This window comes from Diorhabda carinulata, chromosome 7, assembly GCF_026250575.1.
Source record: "Diorhabda carinulata isolate Delta chromosome 7, icDioCari1.1, whole genome shotgun sequence".
Classification (NCBI taxonomy): Eukaryota; Metazoa; Arthropoda; class Insecta; order Coleoptera; family Chrysomelidae; genus Diorhabda; species Diorhabda carinulata.
In genome coordinates, this window is record NC_079466.1 from 6,323,868 (window position 1) to 6,346,448 (window position 22,581).

At 31.4% G+C, this 22,581-nt stretch overlaps 1 protein-coding gene across 3 annotated transcripts in view; it reads left to right on the plus strand.

The window, feature by feature from the left end:
* Nucleotides 1–22,581, plus strand: part of LOC130896169 (diacylglycerol kinase 1) — a 324,802-nt gene that overhangs the window by 266,935 nt on the left and 35,286 nt on the right. For all 3 annotated transcript variants that reach the window (XM_057804080.1, XM_057804081.1, XM_057804082.1), the window contains 3 exons: nt 831–992; nt 5,890–6,012; nt 18,373–18,497. In XM_057804080.1, coding sequence (XP_057660063.1) covers nt 831–992; nt 5,890–6,012; nt 18,373–18,497 — 410 coding nt within the window. The remainder of the gene's footprint in view (nt 1–830; nt 993–5,889; nt 6,013–18,372; nt 18,498–22,581) is intronic.

Below are 22,581 nucleotides of genomic sequence, written 5' to 3' on the forward strand. Positions count from 1 at the left end.
AGCTGTACCCGCACACACCAAATTAAATTTAAAAACAAAAAATCTAAAAAAAAAATACAAAATTTAAAAAACAAAAACAATAAAACCCTTCAAAAAAATTAAAAAAAAAAACGTTTTTACTTGCAAGCTCCACTTCGTTCTCTTCTGTCAAAATAGTAGTTAGGCAAACACATTTCAACGAAACCGTCACAACCCCAGCCCTGCAGAGGAGCAATTCCTATATCAGGGCCTAATCAAACAAACTAAACTCCTTACAAAAATCCTCCTTATTCTACCAAACTTTAACCAACGAATCTCTCTCTCTCTCTCTTGTGGACAGAGGAAAATGGAACGACTGCTACCACAAACGAAAATATAAGAAAGTTCATGATAAAGATAAATGTGAGATTGAATGACAAATAGTTTAGGGTAGTTGTAATTCATACTATGCAGATGATAATATACGTTATTCCGAACTCAACATTGACAAAATTGCCTGCAAGATGATTCAACAAGTATTAGAAATGCTGGAACAATGGAAAAAACTTGTTAGCCTTTATAGAGACTATAGCAAGGATATGCTTGCCAATATTTTATTGTAAATGGGTCATAGACGGATCAAGGTGAACTGCCCTTGTATAATATTTTTACAAAAAACAATGAACCAAAATAATTTGATTCAGAAGAATTGTCAGGTCTTATTTGTTATAAAAAAGTAATGTGCATAGACAATTTAAATCGTTAAATTTGACAAATGAGTAACAAACTAGATTCTTTTCTGAAAATAGCTTATCATTACTTCTTATATCGAGCTACTGAGAATCTTAAACCAATTGATATATTTGTTTCAGGAACGGTTCATCCAATGTTGACAGTAACTCACACATCTTATTCTTGTCACGAAGTTCTGGGGAAGAAAAGTACAGATTCATCTCCATCCCACAGTCAGATATCAAGAAATTCATCCAAGAAGTCCAATAACTCTCTTCTTGTAAATAACGGAAAACTGGAAGGTGAAGTAAATTCCATTTTATATATTTAATTTCTCAAATTTGTGTTGGCCTACAAGCTTTACATCGTATAAAAGAATTATCTACTTTATCTCTTAAGGAAGAAATTTCTCAGAATTCCATTAGTATTCAGAATATAATTTTCACCAATTTCATATACCTTAAACTCGTTGTGTCGAAAAATTTATTATCATCTTAATAAACAGATATGAACCGTAGCGTGAAGAAGATAAAATTTATTGTGCATACAATACACGAGTCGTTGGTTTCTAGCCATTTTGATGATTGATGAACTACTGTCAATCGATATAGTAGAATGTAGGGTGCACAATCAAAAAGTGATATATTTCTTTGGTATCACACAAACCTGTATTGAAATTGGCAGATCACAACGAAGAATGACATATTTACCTAAATATCCACATGTGTACAGCTCCGTGTTCAAATTCGCAAAGTGTAACTGTACGTTATAAATATATATTTACAAAGTATTTCAATGAAAAGCAGCTACTAATCTAGATAATCTAATCTAAAGGCCTCCTACGCTACGCCTTCTTCAAAACATTTGAGGTGCAAGAAGGATCCAACCTCCTTTCCCCCCCCTTTCAAGAAATCTTCACAATTATTTACAATTTTTCATAGAATTCCTCAATAGACAGCCCAAGTCTTGACGCCACAGAGACGGGCGAAGCTTATACCGACTCCAAACAATTTCGTTGATAATGGTAACTGCACATAAGCGATATTTCATTTAGGGTTTTCGTGGTTTATGTGATAAAATAAGACTTTTTAGTTGAATATATTGTTGAAGGAACGCACTATTTAAGAGGTTTTTATTAGTTTTTCTCCAGGTGATTTAATTTAATATATTAATTCTGCTTTAAAACTTGTTGAGGTTATGTCTATTTTATTTTTGTTGTTAATCTGTGACAAAATGACATTGTACATTTATATTAAAAATCATAATTTCCTGATATCCTCAGCAAACAAAAATTTGTATAGAGTGGCTTTTTGGTCTAAAATAAATAGTAAAGATTTTTCCAACTGTATACTCTATCTGCTAACACTGTAGAATAACCTAAAATCACATTGAAAAACATGTTAAAAATTTTTATTTAATTCTCTAACAACTTTGGTAAGTATTGTTCTATATAGAAATTTTCCAAGAGTCAAATGTTTTCTTTCCATGAATCGTCAAACTCTACAATTGTCACAACTGTTTCCTTCAAATATATAAGTAACATTTTTTTTTTAAAATATGTAAAGCTTCTTGAATTTGGTGATAATAGTTGTGACTTGTATTTAAGATCAAGTTTTTCGGACAATTTATCATTTCTGAAAGAATATGGGCATTTCACTTCTACAATGGCTTCTTAATCAATTATTCCATCAGGGCTAGCACCAAGAAGTCCTGAATTTGTAAGCCATACTCCAGTTGGCCTCTAGATCTGCTTCAAATGATCTAGAGCATCTTTTTCATTAGTTCTACCCCACTGGATTGCTTTGATAGCCTCCAAATTGTATTCACCTGGAAAAATAATGAATTGATTATAATAAAAAATGTATGTCAAATGAAACCTAAGTAAGGAAATCCTACATAAAATACCATTTTTGAAAAGACTACTTTTTGAAAAATTAATCTTAGAGGCTCAATAAGCAAATTATTGATAACATCTATGACTAAACTATGTAATAAATTTATGATTTATTACTCACCTAAGAGTGTGTTGAACAAACTCACTGGGAATCTGTTTCTCCTGCATGCTGCAATAATAACACCAAAGTTGCTAGCAGTTAATCTAAATTTTCTTGTAAGGTACCATTTTTCATTTGACACCTGGCCAGTAGTGGTGACAGAGATTTCTTTTATTAGTTGATCATCAACAGCACATTTTTCTTTGAACACAGTCAGTTTATCTGTGGCCTCTAAAAAGTCATTGGAAGAAATTATTTCTTCAATTACCAGAAATCCATTTTCCAGCAAATTTATTGATTCCTCGTTCAATAGCCAGATAAAACCAACAGTATTTCCTTCAATCTGTTGATTAATGCTTCTAGTACCCCAACTTCAAGAGGTGTATAGGGCTTTGGTGTGTAAAGCTCTTCTGCAGATTTCACTGGGCCAACCTTCGGTTTAGGTAGTGCCTTCCATGCACACGTTTTATCTGTTACAGATATATTGTATTGCCCAAAAAGTGCCAACGCCGCAATGTGATGGCATTTTATACCCCTGGGACAAGTGCAGGCTTCTTTAATGTCACCATTCTTTTCCAACACTACAATAAAATTATAACCGGATTAATTCCATATTACATTAACAAAGGCACATATACCTACCTATAGATACTTTGTAGTTTTTGTCTTTCATATTAGCAAATACTTCCCCTCTGATTACCTGCAAATCAAAGACAAAGTCCATTTTTTTCACATGACTGGACTCTAAGGCGTTTTCACACCTTTTTATAATTTTGTTGTCATCTATAAAAGCACTGATGCTAAAAAGTTTTAGGACATGTTCAAAAGCCATTATTTTCTTAACAACAAAACGATCTGCAAATAAAACAAACAAAAAGGTACTGCAAAAATAAAATAGACATAACCTGAACAAGTTTTAAAGCAGAATTAATATGTTAAATTAACTCACCTGGGGAAAAACTAATAAAAACCTCTTAAATAGTGCGTTCCTTCAACAATATATTCAACTGAAAAGTCTTATTTTATCACATAAACCACGAAAACGCTAAATGAAAAATTGGTTATGGGCATTTACCATTATCAACGAAATTGTTTGGAGTCGGTATAAGCTTCGCCCGTCCCGTAAATCTTCTAGTGGCTGCAGTGGTGTTCAATTATAAGATCGAAGTATTTTTCTTACAGGTTTAAACAGGTGTCGCTGTCTCAACGAACTAAGAACGACCCCACAAGCTTAATAGATTACCTGATATTACTTCACTGTGAAATAAAAAGTTCCGTCCGAGAAACCTGCATTGCATTGTAGACTGGAATAAGCCTTTATTAACTCCATAAAAATCTCTCAGAATTGAAAAGATAGTCGTCATCATCACATCTTCTTCCTTGTACCGATCGTATTTTATATGCATGAAAGTCTATAACTATCAGAATCTTGAAATGTATTCTTTATAGATCCTTCTACAAGTGAAAAAAAACTTCACCTATTCAATTCTTAATGGGTTGCTGAGGTTCAAGCCACTTGTTTTCCACAGAAGTTTAATTTATTTATGAACATTGAAACAAACCGATGACCAATGTATCAAAGATCTTTCAAAAAAGGTTCCGTTCGTCGCTCCTTGCAATTTAAAAATTTCAAAGGAATGACGTTACATTATTGTACAAGTATTGTGGTGAAATAAGTCTCCCTTGAAATCTTTTCAACGTATTTCACAACTTCGTTAAAATGTTATAACCTCCGCAGTTTATTAGGGCAAATTCTTCTTAAGAACATCGTTTACATTATTATCATTATCAATCAAAGAACTACTATATGAATTCACCTGAAATTCCAGTATGGTTACTTTTATCTATATTAGGTTCATCATCTGTTTCTTTATCGAGACTTATCCTCATCTTAGATTGTCATCCCCACATCTGTGTTCCATTTGAAGATTTATTCTTGTCATACCCGTTCAGTAATGTAATCTTTATAACATGATCGTCTGATGTTTTCGCTTCTTTTTCGGTCTGATAGTGTTTTTCCCAAGATCCGCTTGAGAATTTTCATTTCTGTGATCTTCAAGAGTTGTTTCGTTTTTCATGTTACAGGCATTTTATCTGATGTATAGGTCATTATAGATGTTGTTATTGATTATTAAATTCATGGCCTTGTTTTTTTTCGTCTAAGGTGTTTGTTTCGCCATACCACATTCTGAGGACATCCCGCAACGTTATTTGCTCTGGGTACTTCATTCTCTGTCGTATTATCTGATCTTCTACTTGTAATTTGTATCTTTGGTGTTGTCATGCATATTCTTTTTTTAGTCGAAATTGTCATATTATACTCTTTTCCTGTGAGATTGAAGATATCTTATAATATTTGAAAATCATCTTCATTTTCGACACGTTTCATGGCATCATCGATACATCACTGAATTTTGATTTCGCAGTCACCCATTCCATAACCCAGAATAACATCTATCAGATGTTAATCTGCGACGAATCATGGATGTTTGCATATGAACCCGAAAACTAAAGAATAATCGATTGTATTGGTCTTTCAAGACTAGCTAAATCCAACAAAAGTTGTTCACGCACGGAGCAATCCGAAGCAAATGGTCGTTTTTTCTTCGAAATAACTGAACATGTCGCCACCGTTCCATTAGAGCAACGTAGAACAGTCAATTTTAAATAATAAACTAGTATTTGTTTGCCAGAAGTGTTCGAAAATATCAAGGATTGCAATCGCAAAGGACCAATCATTCTCCACCACGACAATGCAACCTATCAAAAGTCAGTTCAAATAAAATCTATTTCGAATAGTCACCGTACAGTCTTTGTTTGGCACCCAATGATTTCTTCTCACTTCCGCAAATCTAAAATACACACCTTTAGAAGCGGTTGATGTGTTCAAATCATATGTTCTGGAGTTACCTTAATCGAAATTTGTCAATTGGTTCAAAAGCATGCAATAGTGAATTGATCTTGATGGATAATATTTTGAAAAATAATAATGCCATATCCAATTATAAATATTTGTTTTTAATTGTCTATCTCAAAACTTAGCAACCTTCATACAAATTAAATGAGAACAGCTTTGTTGTCAGTTTGAGAAATAATCACCTTAGGTATGAACGATGGTTACTTTTTGTACCAATAAGTATTTGGAAGAAATATATCATACTCTAATACTTTATGCGAGCGCTTCTCATACAGGTGTTTTTTCCAGAAATGCGACATATTGTGAGAAAGGCGAGTATGCTAGATGTACACCAAGTAAAAGTGTCTCTGAAAGACATTGTTTGTTACCTGTCACTTCTAGAAGCAGGCAGACCAGAGGATAAATTAGAATGTGAGTAAACGCTGTATTTTTTGATGTTTTGTAAAACAATTGATATATTACTATATTAATTATTGTGTTGAGAATGCTCTTTATCACTATGCTTAAAAAACTGTCTCTCGTGAATCAAAAATTGAATAATAAAATATATCTATATGAAAGCGGTTTGACGAAACAGTGACTTCTCAATAAGATAATTACTTGAATGTAAAAACAACATTTTTTTATTTTATTTTATTTTATTTTATTTTATCTATACACACTCAATCTAACGATTTTTTTAAGCTGTAAAATACATATTTGTCTCAGCTATAACCTCTTCGATTGTCTTTAAGCCTTTTTTTAAGTTTGGGAATGGAAATTTTTGTATAACTAGGATGCAACAATTATTTCTTAGGTTACGCTAAGGATTCTGCAACATTAATAGAAGTATAGAAAAATGCGATGTCGTAAAGGGGTCAAATGAATGTGGTCTTTTCTTCGAGTTTTACATCAAGACTTCTCTTAATTGGCATGATAATGGCTTGTTACCGTTTTCTCCTTTTCTAAATAATCAATTTCGACCTTGAAATGGAAACACTGTGGCCGTTACCTATTTGGTCGACAAAACAGGTTTTGGTTACTTAGAAACACGTTTCAATTCCATTGTTTCGACATTTCTCGACATTTCTCCATTTCTCCATTTATAAATTATGATTTCTGACGTTCAGCATGCTTTCATTCCATTAGAGTTATCCCTTGCGGGATAATATTTATGTAACTTATCTTGTGTTTTTGGTTTATTGTGTATTCTCGCAAATGTAATGCTTGATCAACACTCATAATTCTTTTTTCTCGATGTTGACCTAACAACGAAATCAGTTTCCTGTATATTTTCTCTTGAAAAATTCTTTTTTTCTTGTCCATGTTTTCACCTTATTACTTCTACATTTCTCTGGATTTGTCATTGTTTCTTTTAATCAATGCTAGAAAAATTTGCAAAGATCTAGTGATAATAAAAACAGCAATTTTATACATAAAATTTTGAAAGTTGCCTAGATTATTTTTTTTTGAGACACCGTATTATTTAGTAGTACATTCCAATCTTGTTCCACCAATGTAGTATAGAGTCTTATAATCTGCAAGATTGATTAGTTATTTTTGTATTAAGAGAGTAAAATGTACAACTGTGAATGTGAATTTACATCGTCTAGAATATATTGAAAATACATCTTGACGCTTTCACACGACTGTTGTCTTGAAAAAAATAAGTCCATAAAACGTCACGGTTGGTTGTAAATCTACCTCCGTAGGAAAAGCATATATAGAAGATAGTCTGAATAACAAAATTGAAATTTGTAACAAAATATGGAATTATTCAACTTCTTCCATTATAATATTATAGATTTTGGGTTCAATTATGTAGGAATATATGTGTATTAACTTTAATTTTTTTGGGATTTGTTTGATTTATTTAATTTTTAAACTTGCTTTGCCTAAAATTTTCTATTGTGATGTAGTTTATTTTGTCTTTCCCTCTGCACTAGAAATTGGTGATTGGGACTGAAAGTGACTAATTAACACCACACTTCGTATTTTTTCTTTCATTTACAAATAAACCATTGAAAACACGTTTACAATGGTATTACGAAATATGAAATACGATTTTTAGGAAAACTTCTAGTTAGATTTATCAAATTGATATAATTGTCATAACAATAACATTTGACATAATTGTTATAATCCTGTTTGAAAAATTCATAGAATCCTCTGTTAATTCCATATAATACCTTCCTTTGAACTTGAACTTTATCTGCTTCACAACAGTTAATTAATTCTTACTTCTTAGAATATTTTCATCGTATAAGAAATATTCAATATTAGATACAGACAAGGAGTTATGAATATTATATACCTTCACTGTCAACTAGTCATAGACTATCCTTAAGTGACACCATCAAGGTGCTCAACTCGAAAACAACTTAAAAATCGAATAAACAAACATTTTGAAGAATTATAATTTTCATTTTCAAATTCTTTTCGCTACCGATTTTGATAATTGTGAAGAGATGACATTCTGAAATGAAGTCAATATTTTAGTGTAATTTGAATAGTTATCAGATATTTTAGTTTCTCTGAAATATAATGAAATCGTTATTTGAAATAAGAAAGAATGTATTTTTGTTTTGTTTTTATATTCTTAATAGAAGCTGACACGGACAGCACAGCTAATTTACCGCCTATTATTCCATACTTTTGGATGTTGACCTGACCAGTATCTATGTGGAATTCCTTATAGAGGTTTACAAGGATATTATTGTTGCAAAAACTAAATTTGATTTTGAGTACATTACAAACACTGGTTCTAACAACGGCTGGGCCAGACATAGTGCCTGTTGAACTACTCAAAATATTAGACAACGGAGGTATCAAGAAGCTTCAAAGGATTTTTAATAAAATTTACAACACAGGAAACTTCCCAACCAAATAGCTTTACATCCCACTACCAAAAAAGAACAACGCAACAAGATGCGAAGACCACAGATTAATTAGCTTGATGAGTCATACTCTAAAAGTATTTCTGACATTTATTCACTTCAGAATTTCCATAGAATGCGAAAGCGCTTTTGCTTCGTCTCAATTCGGATTTAGAATAGGTCCCAATACGAGAAAGACAATAGTTGCAACCTAAGTACTGGTTCAGAACCGCTGCAACCAGAGGAAAGATGTAGTTATGTGTTTTATAGATTACGAAAAAGCTTTCGACAGAGTGCAACACCATAAACTCGTTCAAATATTGAGGCGATTTGACATAGACTAGAAAAATATACGCTGTATTGAAAACTTGTATTGGAACCAATCAGCTGCAGTTAGAATTGAAAATGATTTTTCAAAGGCCCAAAAAACCCTCACAAGTATTAGACGGGGATGTGTCCTCTCCTCACTCTTATTTAACCTTGATTTGGAAGAAAGAATCATCTTTCAAAAAGCCCTCGAGGGTTAATAATTAGGTATCAAAGTAAATGGCACATAGATCAACAATATGCCGATGTCACATATAAAAAAAAAAACAAAATTCTCACTAATCACAGCAAATTAGATAAGTTCCAGAATGTAAAACTATCATACAATAGTGAAGAGATTGAACGGGTAACAAAGTTTAACTGTCTGGGAACTTGGATATGTGAAGACTGGTTATCAAAAGTAAAAATTAAGTGCCGGATAGAAAAGTCAAGGAGTACATACATGAACTCTGAATTTGACCTCAACCTCAGAATATGATTTACTATCTACAAGAAAAACCAACGAAGAAATTCTGAGAAGAATAAGAAGAGAACGTGAAATGTTGGGTACGATAAAACGTAGGCAAGCAGCATAACTGGGACATGTGAGACGGAACGAGAGGTACCCTTTACTTCAACTCTTGATAGAAGGAAAGATAGAAAGAAAAAGAAGCACACATACCACCAGAGACAGGATAAAATGGTCAGAAGTGATCGTAAGTATCCATTAATGAGTAACAGAAGAAGGAGAAAATTCTATCAATATATTTACTTTTTGAACACTAGTTGTACTTTTTGAGATACGCGTAGAAAAACGGAAGTTAAATATATTTTAAAAGATGAAAATATAATTAATTTACAGGGTAGAAGCTTCTTTATTCAGATTTTCTGCAATGGGGAATACAGAATATTTTACCATCGTATGATCATCTCAGTGACCTTGATATCTGTAAGACCCAAGATTTCTAGGAAGTTTACAGTTAATGTATCATAACGCTCATGTTACACTCTAGATTTTTAATGAAAATTGAGAGGTTTGAACCTAAAGCCTCACCTTCTTAAGAAATGTTCACAACTTTCAACTTATTGATTCATATCCATACTTATCTTGGAAATAAACGCGGGCTTAAATCATTCTATCCCCCAACCATCATGATTTTTCTTAAAGGCCAGGTCAATCTTTCTTTATGAAGTTCATATTCCGAGAATGTGTGTTGTTTAAAAACAATTCCTACATTTTGATACTTCTCATGTAATTGCTTGAATGAGACATAGCTATGAAACTTCACTTTGAGCTTCCTATAAACTATTCTCCATTAAGTACCAAATTTTTTTAAGTTCAGATTTTATTTTAATTACCCGAATTTTTAGTTTTAGTTTTAGTTCTTTTAAAGTTTTTTGTTTATATTTTAATACTCATTTGGGGATCATGCGAAATGTAGTGATTATTTTAAATAAATTAAAAAAAAATTATTGTATGAATACATATTATGGTGAAACATTATTATTTTGAATGGAATATGGGAAAATATTCTACATTAAAACCTATATCACATTCTCCACATTATTTTCTCACGTTTGTCTTGCATACTCCACATTTTCTTTGTGGTTGGCCCGTACATGGAAGCTAACATTCTTTGTCTATGATCTACCCGTATTTTTCGGATCTGACGTAAAAGAGACTTTCAAATAGTGTATCGTTATTTCTCGTCTAAAATCCAGAAGTGGCATTCTACCATCCATCAGTCAAAAAAGCACATAACTAAAGCATTGATAACTGCTGTATCTAACATTTGAGTAAATACTGTACTTCTATACTTTTGGACGTTGCACTCCAAAAAATCTACTACTTTTTTTCGCTTTTTCTGTTTTGGACCATCTATAAGCTTTTGATAGAGGTAATATGCTTTCATGCTTGAAAAGCATTTTTACACAATTATTGTCGTTCAATATTATCCTCTATTTTTGGTGTCAAACCTACAGTCGTACGCGCCGATCTTCTTTTTTCATATCTTTCTCAGACTCTATTGGGCAACTATTCATTCTATCAAATCTACATGTACCTGTTGAGCATATGTTCATTTCTAGTATCTTATAATTTTCTCATCAATACTTAGGTCCTGGTTGAACATTCCAAAGATCTTGAACTCCTTATTTAGATGCTCAATTAACGGCCGAATCTTGAACAATTTGTCTCTTTGGTCCTTAAGAATATCCTTCATTTCTGCATTATTTACGAAATGGAGATTTTTTTATCAAGATAGCGATTTTTAGACATACATTTTCTAACGACTGGTATATAAAATATCTTCATCTTCGCTCCAGTACATTTTTTCCTGTGGTAAACTGTGATAGTCAGACAACAACAAAAAATCCCCAAGAATTTTTTCAAACAGTTGGGGGACAAAAAAATTGATGGTTGTCATTTTGAGATGAAGACTTTGAGCTTTCACTGACGATGTGCTCCAAAATTACGTCCTCAAAAATAATTCAAAAATTCCATTTTTATATTGTTATGTTTTTCAATTCATTCTGAGCTCGTACTTTTCTTTTGCAGAGAAAATGATGCTTCTATTTTTTCCCATTTAGAAACTACCTTTTCTCTATTCTTTTTTGTATTCCTAACGTGTTGTACCTCAGTGCTATCAGGGATTGTTGATTTCCTTTACTTACTTTGATGAGGAGTGGTTGTATTCGAACTCTCACTAGAATCATGTTCTGAATGGATATTATGTTTTCCAAGATTACGAGATGTTTTTACCATAGGTAGTATTATTTTCCTAGTTGGTTGGTAACCCGAAGTACTCGAACCATCATCGACATCATCTTGTACATGAATACTGTGAACTTCTAGTGTCCCAAGAACTTCTGAAGGGGATCCATCTTCTAATAGATTTTCGTCAAAACCTCACAATCTGTGACTTCATCTACATCTTCTGGTGGTAATTCAACAATATCAATGGTATTGACACCATCATTATCCCAAAAGCTAGGATCATTTAACATTTGTTCAAGGTCTCTTACAGACAGATATTCTCGATAGGCAATTTCTGTGAAAAACTTGTTCAACAAGAAGAGAAAGAAACTGACGATATACGCATATCCTACTTATGATTTCAACATGATATGTCTCTCGATCCCCAAATGGAAAGTAAAAAAAAATCGTATAAGTATACGAAGGGACATATTGATGACACATCAGATTCAGAAAAACAAGAACATAACAAATTTTCTCTCTACCATGTTAAAGTCAGAAATATGTTCGAACATAACCTCAAAATTAAATAACAACTAAGAGTTTAGTAAGTCACACTGATTTTAGTGCACTGCACTTACTCTTTTTGTTTAAAAATACAGAATTCACGAATTCAAGTATACAGATTTCATTTCTACAATTGAGGAAAAATTAACAGTGCTAACGTACAACTCACAAATGAAACTGCAGTAGGGCAAAACTGCACAATCCCCAAATGGGACTCATGGTACTTAATAGGTTAAGAGCCCATGATTATTATAATTGTAAATAACATCAGTTTCAAAGCTAAATAGTTTTAAAAAATCCTCGCGATCGTGATCGAATGAAACTTGAGATGAAAGATTTCTTCGTTTAAGTCTAGATTCCAATAGTTCAGATCTGTTTCTGATCAAGGTTTTTTTATCAATTTACTTTAATTTGGAAAAAGTTAACGCCTGAAAATAATCGAGGCTATAAGCAGACGATATATTAAGATATCATGTTTTCATATTAATTTCACGATGTAAATCACAAAACACAAAAATAGTTTGTTTTGTTCAAATCATAGGTGCAGAATGCATTATTTTGGTGAATAACTACACTAGAACATAGATTGGTCATAGAATTGAAATTAAATCAGAGATGATTCCACAGTTTTGTTTATGACCGTTCATTAAATTCACACTTCAGAGGCAAATGTCAATACAAAACGAATAATTGAGGCACATAGTACATATATCTAAAATAACAAAATGAAAATTGCAGAGATGGGGAGCACATGTAACATATTAGTCAAAGGATCGGCAATTTATCATTTGATTTTGGTTATTTCGCGAACTGACTATTTATTGCGACGAACGGGCACATTTGGCATGTGACTCTAACATTTACGAGAATAAAACAATAATGAAAACAAAGAGCATAATCAAATATGAAAAAATCGAGGCAACTAGTTACGACCTAAATGTTCAAATTTTCGTTAATCAGTTTTGACGCGAACATCCATTATATTATCCAAAGTAGTTGGTCCCCCTCTAGGGACAAAAGTCTAAGACCGTTAAGTACGGGGACCAGACTGACCAAGAAAATTTGTTTGCATGTCTTATCCATCATTCAATTTAAACAATTTCTAACATCTTTGGTGTAATATTTTCTGTACTCATCGGTTTCGAACAACATATACATACGAATATTTTCTAGAAGAAGAGGTGATTTGGAAAATATAAATAACAAATATTTTTGTGCAAGTGAAATTTTGTTTAAAGAACCTAGTAAGTACTTTAAACTTTTCATCTAATTAAATCACCCGTGGAATGTCAAAATACGGTTAACGGTGTTTGTACAGATGAACAGACATTTGTAAATCAGAAATTTTCACAATGTGTCTAAGACGTTAATCCTGGTCTAGACATTGTTATTTTTTTCAACTATAGAAAATTATGTGAACACTAAAACTGAAAATTTTCAATGAATTTGCAAAGATATTAGTGTGTGGTGAAATAAAGATGTGATTCAGTACATAATCTCCCTTCGTATTTTAGAGTGGATGATGCCTATCTTCACGTATGATTTAAAGATGAAATATAGGTCATAACTGAATTAAGTCAAAGATGTTTTTTTATTTTGTAAGCAGGTCGCATCTACCACTAGGGTAATTAGCGATGGGAATTATAAATGGGTTTGTGTTATTCAGTATTTACTGATACTTTCATATTTATATTTGTTAAAATATATCAGTGTAAACGTGTACTTTACTTGCTTATTGTTGTAATTTCGGTATTGATATTTCGTGTTGATATAAATGAAATTATTGTTGTTTCAATTTGTTGAGCTGATGTCTCTAGGTAAAGTTAAGATATCTCAAACTCTGATGTAAATATGTCAAATCTGACAATGCCATTTTAGAATTTTTAATGGTTAACGTAATGGCAACGTGTCATCATACGAGTGCTATTAGAGTTGTTTACACATACTTGAAACAATCATATTCGTCAAAAAATGGCTTTGGTCGTGGACTAAACCAACAGCAGTGCTTCGATCACCTCGCTTTGATTTTTAGTGATGAAACACCTTCCCGAGTCACCGTGTTTCGCTGGTTTTCCAAATTCAATCGTGGTCCCACTTCGCTACAGTATGAAGTTCGTCAGGGTCGTCTAAAATTGGATTTTGTCCCAGAAAACATAGATGCTGGGCCTTAACTAATATTGCAAGATCGTCGTGTGACATATAGTGATATTGTAGTATATTCAATATTGCATGAAAATTTGACTGCCAAAAAGATTTTTTCGCATTAGATACCGAATAATTAATGAATAAAAACTGGTAGTGTCCATTGATGCAAACAAATGCTAAAAACAATAAATTCATAAGATCATGATAAGCGACGAATTATGGATCTATGCATATGAAGCCGAAACTAAATAACAATCGACTATTTTCGACTTTCAAGACGAGTCAAATCCAATAAAAGTTGTTCACGCACGAAGCACTTCGAAGCAAATGGTCTCCTGTTTTTTCAGAATAACTGGAGGCCATTGTTCCATTAGAGCAACGTAAAACGATCAATTCTTAATAGTACACCAGTAGTTGTTTGCCAGAAGTAAAAAATCAGGGAAACCAATAGCATAAAATGGATAACGAATCATTCTCCACCACAACAATGCTGGGATCAATGCGATTATTGGGTGTCAAACAAATGTTTGGCACCCAATAATTTCTCTTTATTATTCTTATAATTGGTTCAAACACATGCGTGTATTGATCTTAATGAAGAATATTTTGAGAAACAATAAAGCTGTATCCATTTATAAATATTTGTTCCTATTTGTCTACCTCAAATACACGTATTAAACGTTTCCTTATCCTAATATCAATAACATCTCAATTTGTTCCAAATTAGATAAAAGATCCATTGTAACTTCCAATAGACACCAACGCACGTTAAAGATCTTATTGTTGCATTCTTAGCCGTTTTAATGTAATAACTTCAGCGGAGAAATTGCAAATGTAGCTATAAATCTAAAACTAGCACATAAAAATATTCTATAGGATTTAAAAAATGTGGGTGATCTATTTGAAATCACATATTATATTATATAATATACCTAAAGAAATGAACGATTTTATGTAAATTTTACGAAAGCAAAATGTATATGTATAGCAGAGATAATTTAGGAGCCTCATACTCTGGATATCGATACATGTCAAAGGCCGTATTGCAGAGTTTCCTCCTGAGACGCTTGGATGAGATCGAATTGTTATAGTCAAAGGCATCAGATATATTGCTTTCTATAATATGGGGATGACCTAGAAAAAAATTCAAATAAATTGGTTAAACTAGATTCAACTTTTTGGGGAAATAATTCATTCAAAATCTTGTTAGATCAGTGAGTAGAATACATTATTTCATCAAAACAAATAAATGAAGTTCATCATTATAATCTCCCTTTCAGTTTTCTTCGAAAATTTATTCCATTCACTCTTAATTAATTTAATTTAATTAAAAAAACTGGGTCCTCAGTAGAGGCTCAAATAAAAAAATAGTGGGCAGAAGCATATTTAAGTTGATATTGAGTAATTGTAAGCAGAAAAAAGTGTCACTGAAATTTGAAGGTTTTTGTAATCAATTGGTTAAACCATACAGTTACTTTGGCTCAACCAAAGGATTAAAATCGATATGTAAGATTTGGCAAAAGTCGAGGCAATCTAATTGCAGCAGCTTCTCTTATATACCATGTGGCTAAAGGATAATGTTCGACGATCAACTAACCCTTTCCATTTTTTTTCAAATACTTCATGGTTTTGATTGATTTGAAATAGGGATAGGTAATAAGTTAAAGACTATGAATAGTTAATGCTATTCACGGTACTTTTTATAAATTATATATAAAATTATATGAGGTATTTGGATTTGGAATGAGAATCAGAAAAGAAATGTGACAATAAATTTGGACATAAAAAACTAGAATTTAGATCAATTTCTTTTTGTGAAGTTATGTAAACTAGAAAGTATATATCAATCTGCTCAATAATGAAAATGAAATTCGTGCTTATGTTATAGCTGGTAGACGTAATACCGTTAAACAATTTATTCACCTCTATCATTAAACTAGGTGATGATTTCGTGTTAGTTGTTTAATTTTCTAGTTTCTGAAAACATTATAAAAAATTATAGAGGAGATTGTGATAAATATGTTCTTCTTCAGACACCACCTACGTATTTAAAATTGCCATGAAAAATCAAAGTTCATATTAAATTGAATCATGCCACCATGGCGTGGTCATGTTAACTAACATGTTCGCAATAAAAGCAAAACTGAATTTACACTTTAACGTTTCTTGAAATTTTTTTCCTAATGAAGATAATTCGTTTCCAAACGACACTGTGCATGAAATGTATGGAAATTGTAAGGAAACAGGAAGTACTTAAGGTCGATGTTCGATGATTGCTTATTTCGTTTTCGCAATTTCTTTTCTATTTATGTTTAATATGACATGAACATCATACTTTATTATAATATAAAGTAATTTATATGATATTGAATGCTTTCCTCTGAACAGAATAAACTTCAATGATCTTTTACATTTAATTGGTGGTGTTTAGTGGATTTGCTCTGTAGCGTATTAGTAGTGTAGTGAGATAGATAGTTAGATTAGTAGTGTAGTGTATTAAAAAATTTATACAGATACCTCACATTTCAATTTCTTACCTACCAATACTATTATATTGATTTAGTGTACGTCCTGTGTCACCGGCCTCAAAATAATTTTAAAATATTGTTATTAAACGTAGGAAATACGGAAGTTCACTGATAACCACATACGTGGGGGGTAATGTAACAAAAATCAGAAGAGAATGGTAGTTAAAAGAAACTTTGTGAAGTATTAGCAATTAGAGGGGCGGTGAAAAATATGTTGCTGCCCCTATAGACATCTAAGATGTTAGGCTTAAAAAAATTGTGCAGTTTGCAGATACTATTACATTAAATCATTTCACATTATCTTGAAATATTATAGACCACGGAACTCCACAGCATGACAATTTGAATCGTTTGGAATAGAAGACAAAGATATCTGACAGCTAGACCCATCCCAAACTTTCTAAAAGAAATGGGATTGATAAATCAGCTGTGAACACTGAGTATCTCTTTTGCCAAAATATATACACACACCAAGTTTTGGACGATATCAAATAACTTGAAGAAATGATACAATAATAATAAATTTATAACATCAATGATAGATGAAGAGATTTGTAAAATTTATAGAGCCTATTCTGATGTTGTCGAGAAACATTGGAGTTATCAACTACACTCGTAAAAATTACTTTCTTATGTTAATCTCATCCCTTTACATTTCCAATAAACTTCAATCTATAGATGTATGTGTAATGAAGCTATTTAGAATTGCATACAATGAAGTAACAACTCTATGAATCTGGTGGAAACCCATTCTGAGAAATAGCGATTAAAATAGCGCAGTGCTAATAAACCCGGCTTTCAAAGAAACCTACAGGATGGACACCTAAAAAATAGATTTCATCCATTGAACTCGCAGACTTCTACAGATTTTATTGTGGAAAATCTACACGGCAAACTTATACACTAACATCAACTATTATTGGGAGATGTAACGAAAAATTGAAGTTTTCCATATTTCTACCAATACTCACTTCACGAGAATCTCCACCAATGCCCAACCAAAAAATTGCTTGGTGCAAATAGAATTTAAAATTACAATTTGTACTACTTCAACTTCCAATCGGACCTCCGTGTTTTGTACCAATAAATCCTACAATAGAAATCAGAAAATAATCAGGAAATATAGTTTTAACATGAATCCAACTTTCGAAAAACGTGTTACTGATCTTCTGAAAGAAATTCCTCTAGTCTCCAATGCTGCTAAAAGTGAAATTCAAGAAAAATACCTGGGACAGAAATTCCAAATAAGCTTGAATCGAATAATAAAGACAAGACGAATATCATAGAAAGAAATTGAGTGAAACTGTGAATCTACTTGATTAATCAGTTGTATAAGAACAAAAGATAAAAGCTCTTGAAGAGTACCGAATACCAAAAGCAGGAAAATCAGGCTCATTGTATTATTTGTTATGAATGCTTCGGAGAGACAGATTGCAATATTGTCAATGTGACAACTGGCACCACGAGGCTAGTTTTGATGTTGAAAAACGTTAAATGTACTACTTTCAAATTTTATTGTTGTGTAAATTCCTATTTTTAGAATTTTCACAGCTCAAATGCCAGGTCTTCAAAATATGTCAATTTCTATTAAAAACAAAATTTTCTGATAGGAATATTGTACAATAATCTGCTTTTTCAAACTGTATATTGAACTAGTAAATCCACTTTTTTTCAGTTATGTTTCGTCTGTATGATACAAATGGAGATGGGGTATTGGATACAAATGAAATGGATTGTATAGTTAATCAAATGATGACAGTTGCTGAATACTTGGGTTGGGATGTATCGGAACTTAAACCAGTAAGTAATTCACATTGTTTGTAATTTGATCAGATTATTAACGAAAAATTACTTCCATAATTATCTACTTGAAAAAATAATCTTGAAGACTTATCGATATGAACTGAGAAAATATTTTTGTGTAACCTTTTTTCTCTCCGAAAAGATTCTTCGGTAAAATAAACAAATGTAGACTGGCCTTCACTATTTCCCAAGTAATAAAGGCAATAATTGAGGTGTCAATCGACAGATATTTATTAATAAAAACCAGTTACATCAGTTTCCACTTGTGGAAATGTCGTAGTTAAAAACTATGCCACTTCGAAATTTCTTTTTTTTTTCTACTGTTAGTTTTTCTATTAGTAACTGTCGATAGGTTAATTTGCAACAACTTCAGTCTTCCCTGATGAAATAATCAAAGTGGATAAAATACCAAAATCGATAATTAGAAAATCGAGATCAAATATTTTATTTTATTTTTTGTGCGTTAATTCGAGAAAACTATATTTAACGCTTATAATCAGTCCCAAGTTTAATTTGGGAATTAAATTTGGAAAAACTTATTCATAAACTTCTGCATACGAGTGGTAGAGTCATTTATTTGAAGAGTCGAGATGTGGCATTTGTCGTTCTGCCTCCCAATCAATCCCAAAATGAGTTTATCATCATAAAATTATAACTTAATAATTTTCCAAGTCTAAGGGGAAAGTTTCTCATTATTTCTAACTAATACCTTTACATTTGTTGGAGTATCATGCTATCAAACCCTATCACATGTGTGTGAATATTTGTGAATAAAATTATTCTTGATTTTAGGTCTCTTCTGTTTTAAAACTAGTTTTTTAATGATTTTTGGAAGATAATATTTGACGTTTCGACTTTTCTTTAATTATTTATCATAATATGGTATTGACACTGACAGTTTGCGTATTAATATTAATCAATAGATCACCTACATTATGAACATCAAAATATGAATAAAATGAAACTAGACTTTGTTGTAATAAGAAAAATTAATTTTTCCTTAGTCCTTACATCTTAAATATGTAGCAGTAGTTAATCAATCGAATTATTTGTAGTTTTATTAGAATTTACAATTAAAGCTATAAATTTTACTTGTTATTTGGGTCTTTTTTATCATTTATAGCTTTTTCGTTTTTGTGAATGTGAACCATTTCTAAAAATTCCCTTTTTCGTGTATTAGATTCTGTTTCAAGAATTTTTGAATCTTTGTATTTGAATTTATGTTTTTTTTGATATTTCATGGTTTTCACGCACGTTTTATTATTTTATCGTATTAATGACCTTTAATCTATTTTATAAATACTGAGATGTCTGCCCTATATAGACAGCGTCAGAATAAGTACAAGACACTTTATATATAATATTACTTCTTTTGTTTTTTGGTGTTTTAGATTTCAATTTAGTGAAATATTTGAATAACGTATTATTTCCTTTATGACTTATACTAACATCATATTTATTGTTCGTAGTTGTTGGGAAAAGTCCTTGTACATGTGGTAAGGGAAAATGTTTTATGTTTTGATGTTTCGTTTCTGTTCTGTTTTTTAATTTATTGTAGTGTCTATTTATCCTTTTCTTGAATATGTTGTTTATCATTTTTTCCGGAAAATTATTTTCTTTCAATGCAGATTTTAATTTTTAAATAGCTAAGAATCTAAATTCAGAATTTGAAAGTTGGATAGATCTATCAGCCAAACTTATTATCACTGATCTTTTTTGTAACAAAAGTTCAAGTATCTTGATGTCCAAGTTGGTTTCGTATAACCACTCTGATTTCATTTTATTGTTAATTCCATATAATGTGACATCAAGAAAATTGATTTTATTATTTTGTTCGATTTCGATTGAGAATTGAGGTTTTTTATGATAAGAATTGAATTATTTATTTATGTTTTCAATTTGATTCTTTGATACGGCATAAATGCAATCATCTACATATCGGAAAAAGAATGGAATATACAAATCAAGTTTGCCAAGGATAGTTTCCTCGAGATCTTCCATTACTAATTTTGCTACACTTGAAAGGGAAGCTCCCATCAATTTGTTTGTATATTTCATTTTCTTATTTGAAATACTTTGTTGTTAGTGTGAGTTCTATAGCTTTTCTAAATTCGTTTAGAGATATTACTCTATTTTCTTTAATTTTGTGCCATTTTTTTATCAATATATTTTTCACAATGGTAATAGGAATATTTATGTATAAAGAAACCACATCTAACGAAATAAATATATATTCGTTAGGAATTTTTATATATTTTTTTTGAAATACCATGTGTTTTTGATATAGTATTTGTTTTGATGTAAAATTTTTTCAAATAATTTGATAATGGGGTAAGAGGAGTTTGAATACTTAAAACAATCGGTCGAAGAGGAATGTCAGGCTTGGGCAGCTTTGGTAAACCATATATTTTAAGAGGTAGGGCATTGTGAATTTTCAATTTTTCTGTATCCTATGGCGAAATAAAAGTTGTTCTTGCCAAGATCGAATTAGATCATTATTATGTTTTTGATGAGAATTGGTGGGGTTTTTTAAATTTTTTTATAAGTTGTCTCACCGTTTAATAATTTCATCATTTTATTATTATAATCTTCTGATTTCTAATAACAGTTTTATTAGATTTATCTGCTTTCCAAATTTTGAGATCTCTGCTTTGATTGATTTTGAATTGGCTTTAGTTATATTTTGGTGTTTGATATTGCTCTGTAAAGACTAAACGTCAAATTTTATCTTATTATTAAAAAACTAATTTTAAAATAGAAGAGACCTAAAATCAAGAATATTTAGATGCATATATATATATATATATATATATATATATATATACAAATTTTAAACTCATAGTATTCAAAATTCAATATTTAAATTGAGTTAAGATGGATGAAGACATTTTACGATAGTATGCGACGTTATGAAAAAAGTAAGCGCCGCACGGCACCTAACCTAACCAATCTTTATAAAGTTTAGATTTGCTTATGAATGTTATTAGTGGAATTTTTAATTTCACAAATCTTTTGACGTATTTACCGAGAGGCGCCAACTCTTATGAAGGTGTCTTATTCTATCGCGGAATGTCCCCTTTCGTTTAATCTTTGTTTGAATTCGATCGTAAATATATATGTGCTCCATGATCGTAAATAACGGCGATGTTATTTACGCATTCTGTTGCAAAACGATCGCGAACGAAATTTTTGAAATTAGATGTTGTGCTCCAAGGTAAAGAATTTATTACTACCCGTACCGTTCCTCTGTACAAGTCGGTGAAAGATGGAGAATTCGATCTTGAGTATATTATTTCAAATGTAACCTACTTTAAGAATGATGCAATTCTGTTTTTAGACCTACTTTCACTTTAGCAATACGATATGTTCTCTTCCATTTTATTAATCTGGTATAGCTCTGCAAATAAAATATCCATCGAATTCTCAAACATGTACTGTTAGTTCTGATGTAATATTGTAGAGAGAATTGTATACGAACTATATACAGAATCTTCATTAATCACAACATTCAACACACTGACAAGAAAAAAAATAGTCTATAACAAAATCTCATCATGTCATTTTATCATCATAACCAAATTTTAACTTTTCAAGAATTCGAAACCGATAACTGTTTAAAGAGAATTTCGATAAAATGAAACACAAACATAACGAAACAATCAAACCCATTGTTAACTATTAAATCAACTTCCCATATGTGGCTTTCCTTTTGTCCAGTAAATACATTATTGATTCACGGAGCAAATGCCTCACATTTGCAGATTCACAAGTTGCATAATGGCGTGTCACGTAGTTATTTATATAGGGTTAAACTTGCAACGATCCGGTTGCGGTCTTATTCTTCCTCTTTTTTAGAACATGGTACTGTTTTGGAGATATGAGGCCTTATTCCTAGAAAACTTGAGTTCAAATGTTGTACCAACTCTTAGTACTCCGACTAAAGGTCTTCCTTACGTTTGCATATTTTTCTTATGTCATTGTTCGGAGTAGGCATCTTGTAAATGCTATTTCGCTTCTTATCTATACATACTCGACAAGGCTTCAACCAATTTTCTAGATTTTTACCATCGAAAAATTTAAT